General features: G+C 55.2%; 1 protein-coding gene across 11 annotated transcripts; it reads left to right on the top strand.

Moving 5' to 3' along the window:
* The first annotated feature begins 1,587 nt into the window (after positions 1-1,587).
* Positions 1,588-14,489, top strand: MEIS3 (Meis homeobox 3). Of its 11 annotated transcripts, none has more exons than XM_057535063.1 (14): positions 1,588-2,323; positions 2,606-2,713; positions 4,121-4,302; positions 4,525-4,684; positions 4,781-4,831; positions 5,963-6,013; positions 6,194-6,343; positions 9,204-9,315; positions 9,479-9,651; positions 10,598-10,674; positions 10,914-10,972; positions 11,079-11,162; positions 11,515-11,584; positions 14,023-14,489. In XM_057535063.1, the coding sequence occupies exons 1-13, from the start codon at positions 2,312-2,314 to the stop codon at positions 11,562-11,564; spliced, it is 1,269 nt and encodes a 422-aa protein (XP_057391046.1). In that variant the 5' UTR covers positions 1,588-2,311; the 3' UTR covers positions 11,565-11,584; positions 14,023-14,489. The 11 variants fall into 11 exon arrangements, with proteins under 11 accessions (XP_057391046.1, XP_057391047.1, XP_057391045.1 ...); XM_057535064.1 differs by having other exon boundaries at positions 1,591-2,323; positions 6,245-6,343; positions 11,076-11,162; XM_057535062.1 differs by having other exon boundaries at positions 1,591-2,323; positions 11,076-11,162.
* The last annotated feature ends 596 nt before the right edge of the window (positions 14,490-15,085 follow it).

Below are 15,085 nucleotides of genomic sequence, written 5' to 3'. Positions count from 1 at the left end.
ATATCCTTAGAGAGCCCAGCAGGGGTGGGCGTACGGCTTGCAGCCTGCCCTCTCAGCCCCCTTCTCTCTCTCTGGGACTCTGTCTCCCCCTCCCATCTCTGCCCTCCTTTCTCTGGGTCTTTGTCCCCTCCTCCAATTTCTGTCCCTTTCTCTCTGGATCTCTGTTTCATTTCTCTCTGGAGCTCTTACTCTGGGGTGATGGTTTGTAACTTTTGGGGGGTCAAGTATCCTTTTTGATCATAGGATGAAAACTATGGGCCATCTCCCTAAAAAAACACATAAGCACCAAGACCATAATTTGCCAGGCAACCTGAGGGAGTTCACAGGCCTCTTGATACCCACTTATACATCCCCTCGGGAATCTGAGGCCACCAGAAGATAAAGACACTACTGTAGAAAAGCCAGTGAGAGAATGAATCCCAGGGGTCTCAACCTCCCTCCCCCCAACCCCATGCCCTCTCCTGCCCTCGCTGGCCTCCAAAACATTCCTGCCCCAGAACCTTTGCACCTGCCATTCCTCTGCCTGGAATGATCTTCCCCAGACATCCGTATGGCTCCCTCCTTCCCCTTCTTCAGGTCTCTGCTCAGATGTCACCTCCTCTGAGAACTTGCCCTGTCCAGCTTTTGTCACCCCCCTGTCCTTATTCTGCTTTGTCTCAGAGCACTTACCACCTCCAGGCATGATTTTATACTTACACATTTATTTACCGGACTAATCTCTCTCCCCCACACCACCCCCAGTAGCATGTGAGCACCGGGAGACCAGGAACGGCTGTCTTTTGTTCCCTGTTACATCTCCAGAACGTCACCCAACACACAGTAGGCACTCAATAAACTTTTGTTGCAGAAATCTTTCTTTCATTAGAACACCAGTTTCAAAGGCTGCCTGGGTCCCAGGCTCCTCCAGGAATCAGATCAGTGAAAAATTGGCAGAGGGGCAGGGTGATAGTTCCAGGCATGTGCACGCATGCGCGCGCACACACACACACACCACTTACACACCCCCTATATTCAGAAACAGAAACAACACACCCACACCAGGCATGATCCAACAACCAGACACACACAGACACAGCTGGGGACACACACACACACACAGATGGCTTCAGGCAAGCGCACAAGTGTCCTTGTCTCCCAGGGTGGGAAGTTAGGGGGGGCTGGAGCAAGAAGAGAAAGTACAACATAGGGTTTGGTTACTTCCAGCCTCTGGTTCTACTCTGAGCTATCTCCCAGTCACAGAGAGAGAGAACAGGGAAAGGGGGAGGGGAAGAGGGACTGATCAGAGGGCCTGAGTGGGAGCCTGGGCGGCCAGGAGAGGCAGAGATGTGGGGAGCAGAGACGGGAGAGAGACACAGACACAGAGACAGAGAAAAAAAGAGAGAAAGAAATGGAGAGAGAGAGACTTGAAGACCTAGAGAAAAGAGGGAAGCAGGGAGATGGAGAGAGAGAGAGACGGAGACGGGTGGAAAGGAGGAGGAAAGGGGGGAGAGAGAGAGAGACAGGGACCTGGGGCGGCCGGGAGGGGGAGAGGCGGAGAAGACCCGAGCGCGGTGGGAGGAGAGCGCGCGACGTGGAGAGAGGAAGGCAGGCAGGGTGGGGACCAAGGCAGACCAGACGCTGCGAGACTCCGATACAAAAACCCGCCCCCGAGAGCGGCCGCAGCCCCCGGGAGGGGGGAGGGCGAGGGGAGGGGAGGGGGCTCCGGACGCTCCCGCCCCGCCCCGCCCCGCCAGCGGCCGAGCCGCCGGCGGACAGTGGGTTAAGCATCTCCGCTGTGGAACTTCCGGATGTGACCACAGAGAGAGGGAGAGACCGGGAGAGGGGGAGAGGGGGAGAGACGGAGCCGCCAGCATCCCTCCGGCCCGCCACCGCCGGGACCCCGCACCGCGCGGGGAGCCGCCGCCCGCCGCCCGCCCCCCGGGCCGGGCCCCCTCGCGCCCCCCTCTCCCCCGCCTCTCGGTCTGTGGATCTCGGGCTGGTTCCATCCTCCCAGGACCCGGGGGAGGGACTGGGGGCCCCGGGGAGGGGGCCTCGGGCGGCCCTCCCCCGCCTTCTCGCCCCTGCCCTCGCTGGCAGGAGCCCCTAGCTGTGACCCCCGCGGGGGCAGGAGGCTGGGGGTCCATGCTCGGAGCCTCCGCTCGGCCCGGCGCCTGCCGCTGACGGCGGTGGGGGTGGGGGGGCCGGGCACCCAGCCTCCTGCCCCACCCCCTGGCGTCGGCACCGCGGGCCATCTGGGGCCGCTGCCCCTGGCTGCGCCCTCCCCGCCGGCCAGGCCCTGGAGGGACCCGGGAGCTGCCGCCGGCATCAGCCCATGGCCCGGAGGGTAGGTCTTAGGGCGGGCGATCCTGTGCCCCGGCCGGTGGTCCCATCCCCCATCCTTCCATCTCCTCCCTGGGGAGCTCTGGCCCCCATCAGCCCATCCCGCTCTCTCCACCATCTCTTTCTCTGCCTCCCCTCTTCCTAACCCCGGGTCTCCCCTCTGCCTGCCCCTCAGTCTCCCCTCTCTGCCCCTGGTCTCCCCTCCACCTCAGGCCCTTTATCCTACCCATCCCTCTTCTTTTTCATCCCTCCCCCATCCTTCTCCCTGGTCTACTTTTGTTCCAAGTCCTCCAGAGGGTTAGGCGTGGGGACAGTGCTGGGAGAGGTGGGTCTCACCAGGCAGGGCCAAGGGATTCTCTTTCGCTGTCCTGGGGATGGAGAGACAGGCGAAGAGGTGAGTAGGCACCTTTGGGGGTGGAGGGGGGCAGGAATACCACAGGATTCGAGGACATCCTAAGATGTGCAATGAACAGTGGGGGGCAGATGGATTCAACTTCAGTGCTCAGGAGAAGTTAGGAGAAAAGGAAAGACACACACACACACACACACTCAGAGCCCTCCGCGCACACACCCGCATGGCAGACACACTGGTGCTCCCCCCTCCCCAGTCCCTTTGCCTCTTTGAACCTCAGTTTCTTCATCTCCGAGGAGAGGATTGGACGTGGGTGACTTAAAGGTCCCCTGGCTTCCCCGGTGCGTGTGCTTCTGTGATGACAGGACACAGAAATCTCACGCGTGATTTCTCTTTGGGGCTATTGGCACAAGTGCGTTTGCGTGGTTGAGCCGGGTTATACTTTGGTTCAACAAGTGTTTATTGAATGTGCACCAGGCACTGTGCTAAATGTCTCATGCATTGATTCATTCACTCACTCATTCATTCCTGCGCCTGGCTTTTGGCTGTGTGTGTGTGTATGTGTGTGCGTGTGTGGTGAGTTCACATGGGGAGTGGAGTGTGACAAGTTAAGATGCACTCAGACGTGCATATTCATCTGTGAAATGAAGTTGAGCGGGGGAGACTGTATGTGTACATTTGTGTACAAACAATGCACTGCTTTGATGGGCAGTGCCCACGAGCGAGAATCAATTTCTCTCCCGGCTCCTCTCTCTCCCCTCCTCTCTCTCCCCTTCTCTGTCTCTCTGTCTCTGTCTCTGTCTCTGTCTCTCTCTCTCTGCCCCCTGTCTCCCTTTGCCTGTTTCTCCTGTATCTTCTCTCTGTGTGTGTCTCTCTCCCTTTCTGCTCTTCCCTCTGACTCTACATCTCTCTTTATCTCTTGTCTCTTTCTCCACCTTTTTTGTCTCTCCCACCATTTCTCTCCCTCCCTCTCTCTCTCTCCCTCTAATCTCTCCTTCCCTCTGTCTTTCTCTTGCATCTCCCTCCCAGTCTCTCTCTTCTCTCACATCTCTCTCCCTCTCTCTGAATCTCTCTTCCCCCCAACTCTCTGTGAGAAGCTGGCAGTTACCGGCCAGCCAATCCCTGACCCCCCAACCCTGACCCTCAGATCCAAGACCTGGGTCAGTCTCTGTCCCCTGGACCCTCCTGCCCACACGCTGGGAATCTCTGACGGGACATTTTTCACAGTCCACGGGTCCAAGGGAAGGCTTGAGGACAGGGCCTTCAGTCCCACCCAGACAGCTCCATGGGACATCGGGGGCCTAAGGGAGCAAGGCTGGGACACTTGGGGACAGTAGGGCAGGTGACTGGGGCAAGGAGGGGGCATTTCCTGGGTGCGAGGGTAGGGAGGTTTCTTGTTGGTGCTGACACTTCCCTGGGGCTCTCCCCCTCTCACCTCCCCCCACCCAGTACGATGAGCTGCCCCACTACCCCGGCATCGTGGACAGCACTGCAGCCCTGGCTGGCTTCTCGGAGGCAGTGCCCTCGGCACCGAGAGCCCCCGGGCCCTACGGCCCCCACCGGCCTCCCCAGCCCCCGCCCCTGGGCTTGGATAGTGATGGCCTGAGGAGGGAGAAGGATGAGATCTACGGGTGAGTGGGGACAAGGCTGAGGGCTCCATGGGGTCTCGGGATGCGCCCCCCGCCCTGTTTCTTTGTCTCTCTGGATATGTTTCTCTTCTCTGACTCTGTCTCACTCTGTCTCTGTCTCTCCACCTCTTCCCTCTGGGTCTCCTCTCCACCTCCCGGTTGCGCCACACTTCCCAGCCCCCCTGCCCTCCCCTCATGAACTCTCACCTCTCCTGCTTCCCCCAGACACCCACTCTTCCCGCTGCTGGCCCTGGTCTTTGAGAAATGTGAACTGGCCACGTGTTCTCCCCGTGATGGGGCTGGGACTGGGCTGGGCACACCCCCAGGCAGTGACGTTTGCTCCTCCGATTCCTTCAACGAGGACATTGCAGCCTTTGCCAAGCAGGTGGGCACCCACCATCCGCTGTGCGCCAGCAGAACCAGTAAAGTGGGGTGGGCAGGAGACAGGCTGTGCCCTCCCTGGCCTCTCTCTTTCTCTCAGGTCCGCTCCGAGAGGCCTCTCTTCTCCTCCAACCCGGAGCTGGACAATCTGGTGAGACCTGGGCCCTCCCCAACTCCTCCTCCTCCAAGGGGGTCTCCTGTTCCACCCTCCATAGCCCTGGGGTTGGTTGTGGGAGCAAAGAGGAGACTGCCTGGCCCACGTCCTCAAATAGTGATAATTGTTGCCCATTTGCAATGCAGTGTAGCCTAGAGTTTGAGAACAGGGACCCGATGGCCTGAGTTCGAATCCCAGCTCTACACTTACTAGTTCTAAGAACCAGGGCAAGTAGTTCCATCTCCCTGGGCCCCGTTTTCCTCATCTGTGAAGTGTAACTAGTAATAATTTCTATCTTGTAGGGCTGTTGTGAGTGTATAATGAGTTAAAGAGAGTCAAGCATGTAGCACAATGCCTGGCACTGAATGGGGACTCATTAAGTCTTCGCTGTTCTATCAGTCAGAACAGGGCTCACACCAAAATGAATAAAAGCAATTAGCTGTAAAGGAGAGAGGAGAGGAGAGAGAAGAGAGGGAAAGGGAAGAGAAGGAGGAGAGGGAGAGAGAGGGAGAAATACCACGGCTTGTCCCTTCCTTTTGCGGTCCAGCTCCCACCAGAGCTTCCTATTGGCTGAACCCTTTTGGCAAAGGACTCTGGGAAATGTAGTTTTCAGGTGAAGGGTGGGAAATGGATCCAAGGGCAAGCCGGCAAAGGATGTGGTGTTATTATTAGAGCATACCTTAGCTCACTCCTCTTGTGATGGGTCCTCTTCTGTCTCTTGCACCTCTTGCTTCTCTTTCTTTGTCTCTGATCTCAATCTCACACTCCCTTGTTCCTTAATTCTGGGTCTCCATCTCTGTTCTCTATTTCTCTCTGCCCCTGTCGTTTTGTCTTTGTCTCTCTTTGCACTCTTTTTCTCTCCGTCATCCAATGCACTTTTTGTTTCTCTCTCTTCTTCTTCCTCCTCCTCCCCCTCTTCTTCTCCTTCTCCTTCTCCTTCTTTCTTCTTCTTCTTCTTCTTCTCCTTCTCCTTCTTCTTCTTCTTCTTCTTCTTCATCTTCTTCTTCTTCTTCCTCTTCTTCTCCTCCTCCTCCTCCTTCTTCTCTTTTTACACCTCCTCCTCTTCCTTCTTCTCTGTCTCGCTCCCTCGCTCCCTCTCTCCCTCCCCTCTTGTGTCTCTGTTTTCAGATGATACAGGCCATTCAAGTGCTCCGCTTCCACCTGCTGGAGCTGGAGAAGGTGAGTGCTTGTCACTTCCCCTCACGCCCTCACTTGCCCCCCATCCCTTCCCTTCTTGCCCCCTCCACCCCTCCTTCAGGCTCTCTCCCCACCAGAGTTGCAGCAGAAGGCCACCCCCATCCCTATACACCCCAGCCCTGGCCCCCGGGTGGCCCCCCCAGTACCCCGGTGCCCCCTCAGGTCCACGACCTGTGCGACAACTTCTGTCACCGCTACATCACCTGCCTCAAGGGAAAGATGCCCATCGACCTGGTCATCGAGGATCGGGATGGCGGCTGCAGGGAGGATCTCGACGACTACCCGGCCTCCTGCCCGAGCCTCCCAGATCAGGTGGGCCCCAGGATGGGGCAACAGGCATTGCCCTGAAACCAAAGGCATGCCCAGAGAGCTGGGTTCCAGCATCAGGGCGCTGTCACAACACACCACACAACCTCGGACAGCCACCGTCAGACATGGCCTGACCACGGGACATGCACCAACTATGCAACAGCTACACAGACTGCAATACAGCTGGATGACAGCACACATATACACCCCAACAGCTGCAGATACCACACATAGACTTGGCTACACCCACATAGGTTCACAAACAGCCACAAAACCCATTACACTCACAGTCAGGTGACATCATACGCCACATACTTAAGCACTCACAGCCCAGCGGCATAATAGCGTCATAGATCACACAGCCTGATTGAGACACTGCCGTTCTAGCGTGTGTGTGTGTGTGTGTGTGTGTGCAGTACACACACCCCAACAACATAACAGCCACCCAGCTGGAGATGGAGGCAAATGGCCCCAGATCCTGCGACATAAACTCAGCTACACCCACACTTAGACCCAGAGTGGCCACAGTGCCTGCACACACACACACACACACACACACACACACACACACACACATGCTACCCTAAACTCTTTTTCTTTTTTATAAATTTATTTCTTTATTTTTGGCTACATTGGGTCTTCGTTGCTGCATGCAGACTTTCTCTAGTTGTGGCTAGCGGGGGCTACTCTTCCTTGCAGTGCACGGGCTTCTCATTGCAGTGGCTTCTCTTGTTGCAGAGCACAGGCTCTAGGTGCGTGGGTTTCAGTAGTTGTGGCACACGGGCTCAGTAGTTGTGGCTCACGGGCTCTAGAACTCAGGCTCAGTAGTTGTGGCACACGGGCTTAGTTGCTCCACGGTAGGTGGGATCTTCCCAGACCAGGGCTCGAACCCGTGTCCCCTGCATTGGCAGGCAGATTCTCAACCACTGCGCCACCAGGGAAGTCCTACCCTAACCTCTTAACAATTGGACTACTATAGGTGTGGGCACACACCTTGCCACTCAATGGCCACGTGGCCCCAGATTCATTCAGTCTCAGATACAATGAGACTATAGTTTCATAGACTTAAGCACCCAGGCAACAATCACACAACAGCTGTGTGGATCCCAGTGAGGCCCATACCCACAAGGCGGTCACACTATCAACACAGCAATTATACAGCATGACACCCACACCCAAATACAAACACGTGGCCGTACCACAACTACGCAGACTCGAGCATGCGCACACAGCAGTCACAGGTGAGCCTCAAGGACCCTCTGCCCCACGACCCGTATTATGCACCTGCTCAGTGGCACACTGTGTGCGTGTGCTGATCAGTTACAGCCCCCTTGGAGGCAGAGCCATATTCTGTATCTTCACACAGCTGCCAACACACGCCTATGGCCATCACCCCCCGCCAGAGAATCACGGAGCTGCCTGCCCACTCATGCAGGACTCAGGATAACCACACACTGTCTCCCAAATAGGACACCAACCCCTAGAACTACAGCCACAAGCTTAGAAAAATAAATGTAGCCTTGCATTTGTCAGATACAGCCACCTGGCCGGTTGAGAGAGTGACACAACCATGCTCAAATATGGCTGCGTGTCTTAGCTCTGCCCATGTGACACCTCCTCTCCAGGGACGACCTTGCCTTGTCGGGCACGGACGTAGGCACATTCACACTTACGTGCTGCATGACAGTCTCAGGACAGCTTCAGGTACACTGACATGGACGCTCATCCGATCGGATCCAGTGCCAGAAGGGCAGGGTGACAATTCCAACGATGCTCAAAAGCCTTCAGACCTAATGATTCTGTCGTTTGCACACAACCCATCCCCAATGCCCTCAAACTCTAAATTCCACACAGATATTCTGAGCCCAGAGAAAACTTCTCTAAGGTGCCGGGTCTCAGGCTGAGCCCTGGCAGGGCACAAATGATGCATCCACACTGGGTCATTTGCAGGGGTGGGGGACTAATTACAAAGCAGAGGGCAGGGTCTAGGACATTCAACAGGGCCAGGGGTGTACCCCAGGGCTCAGCAACAGCAGGCGGCTGTTGCCATCCCCACTTCCACCCAATCTGCCTCCCAACAACTGAAGAACCTTAAACCAAATGACAAAGAAATGATGCATCTATACAGGTGGGTGGGCCTCCTGCGACACAGAGCTGCGGCAGGGGGTGAATTCAACACATTGTCAAGTTCCTCAACGTGTGTAGGAGTTTGGATAAAGAAAATACAGCCCCCGACTCCCTGATCTGCAATTTGGAGACCCCCAAATCTTTGAAAACTAGAAGTTGGTGTTTTTTTCCCCAGAAGTTTAGTGCAAACTCATTGGGCAGCAAAATCTGACCTGAACTAATGAGAGGCTATTTATAGCCTTTATTTATTCCACTTAGTTAAATATTCATCCATTTTGCTGCAGAAATGTTAATGAGTTTGATGATGAGGTTATGCCCTGGACCCTGTGGAGGTGTTAGGAAATACATGGCGTGTGCACTGATTTACTGCCTAAAGATGTGAAACGTTTTGAATTTTGAAAGAGCACTGGCTTCCAGGGATTTCTGATAAGGTGCCAGAGATCTGTACAAGCTCATCTTTCCTGAGTGATTGCTGTGTGCCTTTACGTAAGTTAACTCACTGAATCCTTACCACACTCTGTGAGGGCGGTGGGGATGGCTATTGTCCTCCATTTTTCCAGTTGAGGAAACTGAGGCACAGAGAGGTGAAGTGACTTGCCCAAGGTCACACACAGCCAGGAAGGAGGCAGACACAGTCTTCACACTCAGGACTCCTAGCTCCAGAGCCCGTGGTCTTAGCCACCGTAGTATATTATACCCCAAGCCTTGGCACTGACTTCCAACTCCTATTTTGCAGAATACTACATGGATTAGAGACCATGAAGACAGCGGGTCTGTACATTTGGGGACCTCGGGTCCATCCAGTGGGGGCCTGGCCTCCCAGAGTGGTGACAACTCCAGTGACCAAGGTGAGAAGCTTGAGAGGTGGAAGGGAAAGGTGGGAGTCAGTCTGAGGATTGAAGTTAGACAGCAGGTAGGACTTCCAGAGGGGCAAGGATGACTGGGGTGTGGAGTGGTGCCTTGGGGGAGGGTTCTGGGTCCCTCTGGTCCCCCCACCTCTCCCGTCCACAGCACAGCGTGCCTCTCCCTGCTCAGGAGATGGGCTAGACACAAACGTGGCCTCTCCCAGTTCTGGGGGAGAGGACGAGGAGCTGGACCAGGAGCCGCGGCAGAACAAGAAGAGAGGCATCTTCCCCAAGGTGGCCACCAACATCATGAGAGCCTGGTTGTTCCAGCACCTCTCGGTGAGAGCCCTGGGGCCCTGATGCGGGGTGGGCAGAGAGAGAGATGGGGAAGGATGGCTACACAGAAACTGAGGCCCGGAGAGAGACCCAGAGATGGGAGACTGAGGCAGCAGGGAAATACTGAGGGAGAATCTCAAGCAGATGGGAATTGACAAGCGCACACATCCATGAGCACTACCTGTGTGCCAGGTGCCACTAAGGGTTCTTGACTCATTCAGTCCTCTCCCCCACCCCCGACCCTCCCATCCAGTCACCCACCCATCAGTCATCCACCATCCAGCCAAACATACCCCGTGACGACAGGGATGTTATTAGCTCCATTTCGCAGATGAGGAGACTGAGGCCCAGAGGTCTCACAGCCAGAAGTGGGTTCAAATGCAGGCAGTTTGGCCTTAATCACCAAACCACCCTGCCTCAAGGAGACAGGAGGACAGACAGGGAGAGGCCGAAACAAAGATAGAGATGGGGAGTTATGGAGAGCATTGAGTCAGAGCAAGAGAGACACAGGGGGAGACTGAGTCACATTGGGGGAGAGACAGACAGACAGATAGACACAGAGAAAGATAAGAGATTGGGATGGGGAGAGACATGCACAAGGACCTGACGGACTCAGAGAGGGCTGGTGCTGGGCTTTGCCTCCTTTCTCCAGGGTGGTGGAGTTCCCCCAGTACCCCCCTCCCCCAGCTCCACCTCCCTGATGAGAACTGGCCAATTAGCCTCTAATTGCTGGAAGAGGTGGGGGGACACCCACTGGTGTAATTGCCCGAAGCTTGGCTCTGCCTCCCTCCATTGGGCCCTGGGGAGCACGGAGAAACTCAGACACGCCACCGTCTCTCCTGGCCTTGCCTCAGCCTGGGCTCACCAACTCCCTGGGCCCTGGGCAGGCTAGGCCTTGGGGATCAGAGGGCAGCCAGGCAAGCAGGGTGACTCTTGCTGGTGGCCACAGCACCCGTACCCCTCAGAAGAGCAGAAGAAGCAGCTGTCGCAAGACACGGGGCTCACCATCCTGCAAGTCAACAACTGGTGAGAGACGCGGGAGGCCGGGGCCGTCCGTGCGCCAGCCCGGGGTGGGAGGCCGGGCGCTGTCCGCGGTGCTGAAGGAGGCCCCAAAGCCCCTCGGAGCCTCTCTTCTTCCTGCCTCTGCTTTGCCGCCCCTGTACCCGTCCTCTCTTGCCTGCTCTCTCTCTGTCCCTGTGTATCCATTTCTGCCTCTCTTCTACTCCCTCTTTGCACCCTTCTCCGTTTCCATGACCCCCTCCCAGGTTCATTAACGCCCGGAGACGCATCGTGCAACCAATGATCGATCAATCCAACCGCACAGGTACAGGGAGAAGGTGGGAAGAGAGGGCCTAGTGTTCCTGGGGGAATATCAAAGCCTGAACCAGGCATCCTGGGGCTCAGCCTGCACCCGTCAACTCCCCTAGCAGGGCAGGGTGCAGCCTTCAGCCCAGAGGGCCAGCCCATGGCGGGCTACACGGAGACTCAGCCGCAAGTGACTGTCAGGCCCCCAGGTAAGCCCCGCCCCCTAACTAAGCCACACCCCCAGCACTCCAGGCCCCTCCTCCAAACAATGTGCCCCACCTTCTGGGATTAAGTTCTTGAAAAATACCTTGCTTCATTTGCTTGAGAGGGGAGTCGAAGATGCAAATGCAGATTTCCTGGTCCCCACCTTTCCTCCCAGAGTTTGCTTCTTCCAGGCTTCAACCACCCATTGGAAAGCTCCACTTTTCCTTAAAGGACCAACACCCTCTTAAAGGATGACTCAGTTTGTCCTGATAGAGGAGTCCCCTGGGGAAGGAAGGGGGAGTGGGGCATATGGGGGTGTCTGGTGAAGACCACTAACACTCCTCTTTTGTCTTCCAGGATCAATGGGGATGAGTTTGAACTTAGAAGGAGAGTGGCATTATTTATAGAGGCTGGAGTCAGGAGAAATGTGAGTGTCCTAGGTCTAGGGGCACTGGGTTGGAGATTGTGCTATTCTCAACCCTTCGTAAGACCTCCAGACTCCCAACAGTGAGCCCACACAGAGCAGGGTCAACCTGTGTCCCTGAACTGAGGGTTCTCCAATTCATCCATCCATCCATCAATTCACCCATACATACATTTATCCATCCATCAGTCATCCACCAACCCACCATCCATCCAAACATACATTCACCCGCTCATTCATTCATCCATCCACCCACCTAGCCACTCATCCGTCCACCTCCAAACTGATCCACCCACCCACACATCCACCCACTTATTCATGCATTCATCCACCTACCTACCTACCTGCCTACCCATGGGTCCATCCATGTGTGTATCCACCACCCTTCATCCATCAGAAGATACATCTACCCACTCATTCACCCACCTCCACATTGATCCACCCACCCACATGTCCACCCACTTGTCAACTTACCCATGCATTCACCCACCTACCTACCCACCCATTCATCCACCCATCCACATACTACATACATTTCCAAACATATATTGACATGCCTCAGGTAGGGTCCAGCTCTTGAGAAGATTCTGGGCTCATGAGGAAGTGGACATCAGAAACCAATGGCAATCTAGTCCAACAGTTCAAACAGTAAAACACAGCTATCATAAGCTATCTCTGAGATATCAGGGAAGACTTTGTAGAAGAAGTGGCTTCTGGGTAGGGCATTGAAGGATGAATAGGAGACCACTGGGCAGAAGGTTGGGGGCAAGGTAGCAGGGTGCATTCTTTTACTCTCCCAGGTCTTAAGTCTAGAGTATCTTCTCAGTCTTTACAATAACCCCAAAAGAGAGAAGCTATTATTATTTTCATTTTACAGATAAGAAAACTGAGGATCGGAGAGAAGAGTTCACTTGTGCAGGTTCACTCAGCTTAGAAAAGCAGAGGGAACAGCATGTGCAAACGCCCAGGGTTGAGAGGCTGCCTGGAGTTTCTAAAGCACAGATCAGATCTTGACTCTCCTTGGATTAAAATCCTTCTGTGGCTCCCTAGTGCCCATTGGATGAGGTCCAAACTCCTTGGTTTGGCATCTATTCATTCATTCATTCCATACACATTCCCTGAGCAACTGTGTGCCCAGCCCTGTGCTGGGTGGTGATGGGGACACAGCAGTGACCATGACAGCCCAGCCCTGTGCCCATGAGGCTCACAATCCAGTGGGGGAGACAGATCTGTCCCCAGACAGTAATGACCTACAGTGGGCAGGGCTGGGAGGAGGGAACCCAGGAACTGGAAGAACCCAGAGGGGACATCGGGCCCAGGCTGGGGGGGTTCAGGGAGGACTTCCTGGAGGAGGGCACTTTGGAACTGAGGCCAGGAGAATAAGAGGAGTGAGACAGGAGAGGAAGGAACAGTATATGCAAAGGCTATGAGACAGTCCCTCACTACACACACATGTACATACAAAGGGACTGGGCTGGGCTGAGGCGGGTGAGTAATGAACTCAAGGCCCACAGAAAGGCTGGGAGATGAGAGTGGAGACCTGCGAGGGCTTAGGCTTGGAGAGCACTGGAGGCCTGAGCCTGGGAGGAGAGGTTTGTTCAGTGCCCGGCAGGTCCATGGGGGGGTCTAAGCTCTGCCCTGACCAATTGCAGACAGGTGAGCCCTGGTCCAGAGTCAGGGGACCTCTGGGACCAGGAGTGATGTAGGGAGCTTCTTATCCTGCTCCCCAAGCAAGCTGCCTTTTTTCCCTCCACTTCTCTCTCCACTCTTTTCTGTCTCTCCCCAACCCCTGCCTTTTCCTCTTTGTCTCTCCCTTTATATCTGTCTCTCTCATTCTTTCTCTTTCCTCATCTCCATCTCTGATTATCTCGATGTCTCTTCTCTGTCCTGCTCTGTCTGTCCCTCTCGCCTTATCTTTTTTTTTTTTTTGTAATTTATTTATTTTTGGTTGCGTTGGGTCTTTGTTGCTGCATGCAGACTTTCTCTAGTTGCAGCGAGCGGGGGCTACTCTTCATTGCGGTGCGCGGGCTTCTCATTGTGGTGGCTTCTCTTGTTGCAGAGCACAGGCTCTAGGTGCACGGGCTTCAGTAGTTGTGGCACGTGGGCTCAGTAGTTGTGGCTCACGGGCTTAGTTGCTCCTCGGTATGTGGGATCTTCCCAGACTAGGGCTCGAACCCGTGTCTCCTGCATTGGCAGGTGGATTCTTAACCACTGCGCCACCAGGGAAGTCCTCCTTATCTTTATCTCTTTCTTTGTCTTGACTGTCTCCTTGTCTTTTTTTCATCTCTGTCTGTCTCTTTCCCTCCATTTCTGTTCTGATTCTCTGCCTCTCTCTCTGTGTTCCTCTCACTGTGGGGCTGGTGGGGATAGCACAGAAGGCCTGATGTAGGTCCAGACCCCCTCCCCATCTCCTGACTTGGCCTCTCCTCTCCTCTCCACAGACCCCCACCTCTGGACTGTGGCTGCCAGGCTCATACCTGCTTCTGGTCGACGCCTGGCCCTCTGGCTCCAACACCCCACCTCCTACAGCCCCCCAACTCAATGCCTACCTCCCTGGGGCCCTGCCGGGACATGAGGGGCCTGAGCGCCCACTCGAGGGTCTCTCAAGGACAAAGACAAGGCCTCCAGGCCCTGTGCCCCACTTCTGCCCTCACCTCTGCCTGGAACCCGAGCGGAGATCCTGGGCCTGGGTGTTCAGAAGATGGTGGCTGGGTACCCCCCCCACCCCTAGGACAGAGAAGGGATTGGGGGTGGGCTGGGGCCATCAGGGAAGGAGGGTCACCCAGATCCGACATTTAGAGAGGTTCCCTTCATCCTCCCAGCCCACCCTCTTTCCCCCTCCCACACCTCCCTCTTGTGTTGTCTTCTACCTTTTTTTTTTAAGCATAAAGTCTTAAAAACAAAAGGCCACCAATCTGAGTTTGTGGGTCTCTTCCAAGATTCAAATTCTCATCAGTTTGAAGCTCATGAATCACTAATTATAATAATAACTGATGCTCTTTATCCTGCTCTCTCCTCAGGCCCTCTATGTATCAGCTAGCTATTGCTGTGTAACAAACCATACCAAAGCTTCATGGTTCAAAAGGCCAATTAATTTTTAGCACATTAATCTACAGGTTGGTGTAGTAGGCTGAGCTGGGCAGTTCTCGTGGCTTCAAAAGGGCTCTCTTGTGTGTCTGTGGCCAGCCACAGGTCAGCAAGGGGGCTCTGCTGGCAGGCAGTGGGGGCAACAGGAGTGACTGGGCCGCATGGTAACGTACACCAGCAGGCTGACCTTGTTTGTGGAAAAGGACCAGCTCAGTCCCCCTTCGGGGTGTCTGTCCTGGCTGTTCCCTTTGCCTGGGACACCTTCCTGGCTCAGAGGTCACCTCTGCAAAGACACAGGAACAGCCACACCAAAGCACCCCGCTCTGTCCACCGCTCTCTCTCACCTCATCCCCTGTCCCCCATCACCCCCTCCCTGGAATTCTTTCCATCACTTATTTGCCTATTCATTATCGGCTG

This window comes from Balaenoptera acutorostrata, chromosome 19 (genome assembly GCF_949987535.1).
Source record: "Balaenoptera acutorostrata chromosome 19, mBalAcu1.1, whole genome shotgun sequence".
Taxonomy (NCBI): Eukaryota; Metazoa; Chordata; class Mammalia; order Artiodactyla; family Balaenopteridae; genus Balaenoptera; species Balaenoptera acutorostrata.
The sequence above is the reverse complement of the archived record's forward strand: the minus strand, read 5'-3'. Positions and strand labels throughout refer to the sequence as shown.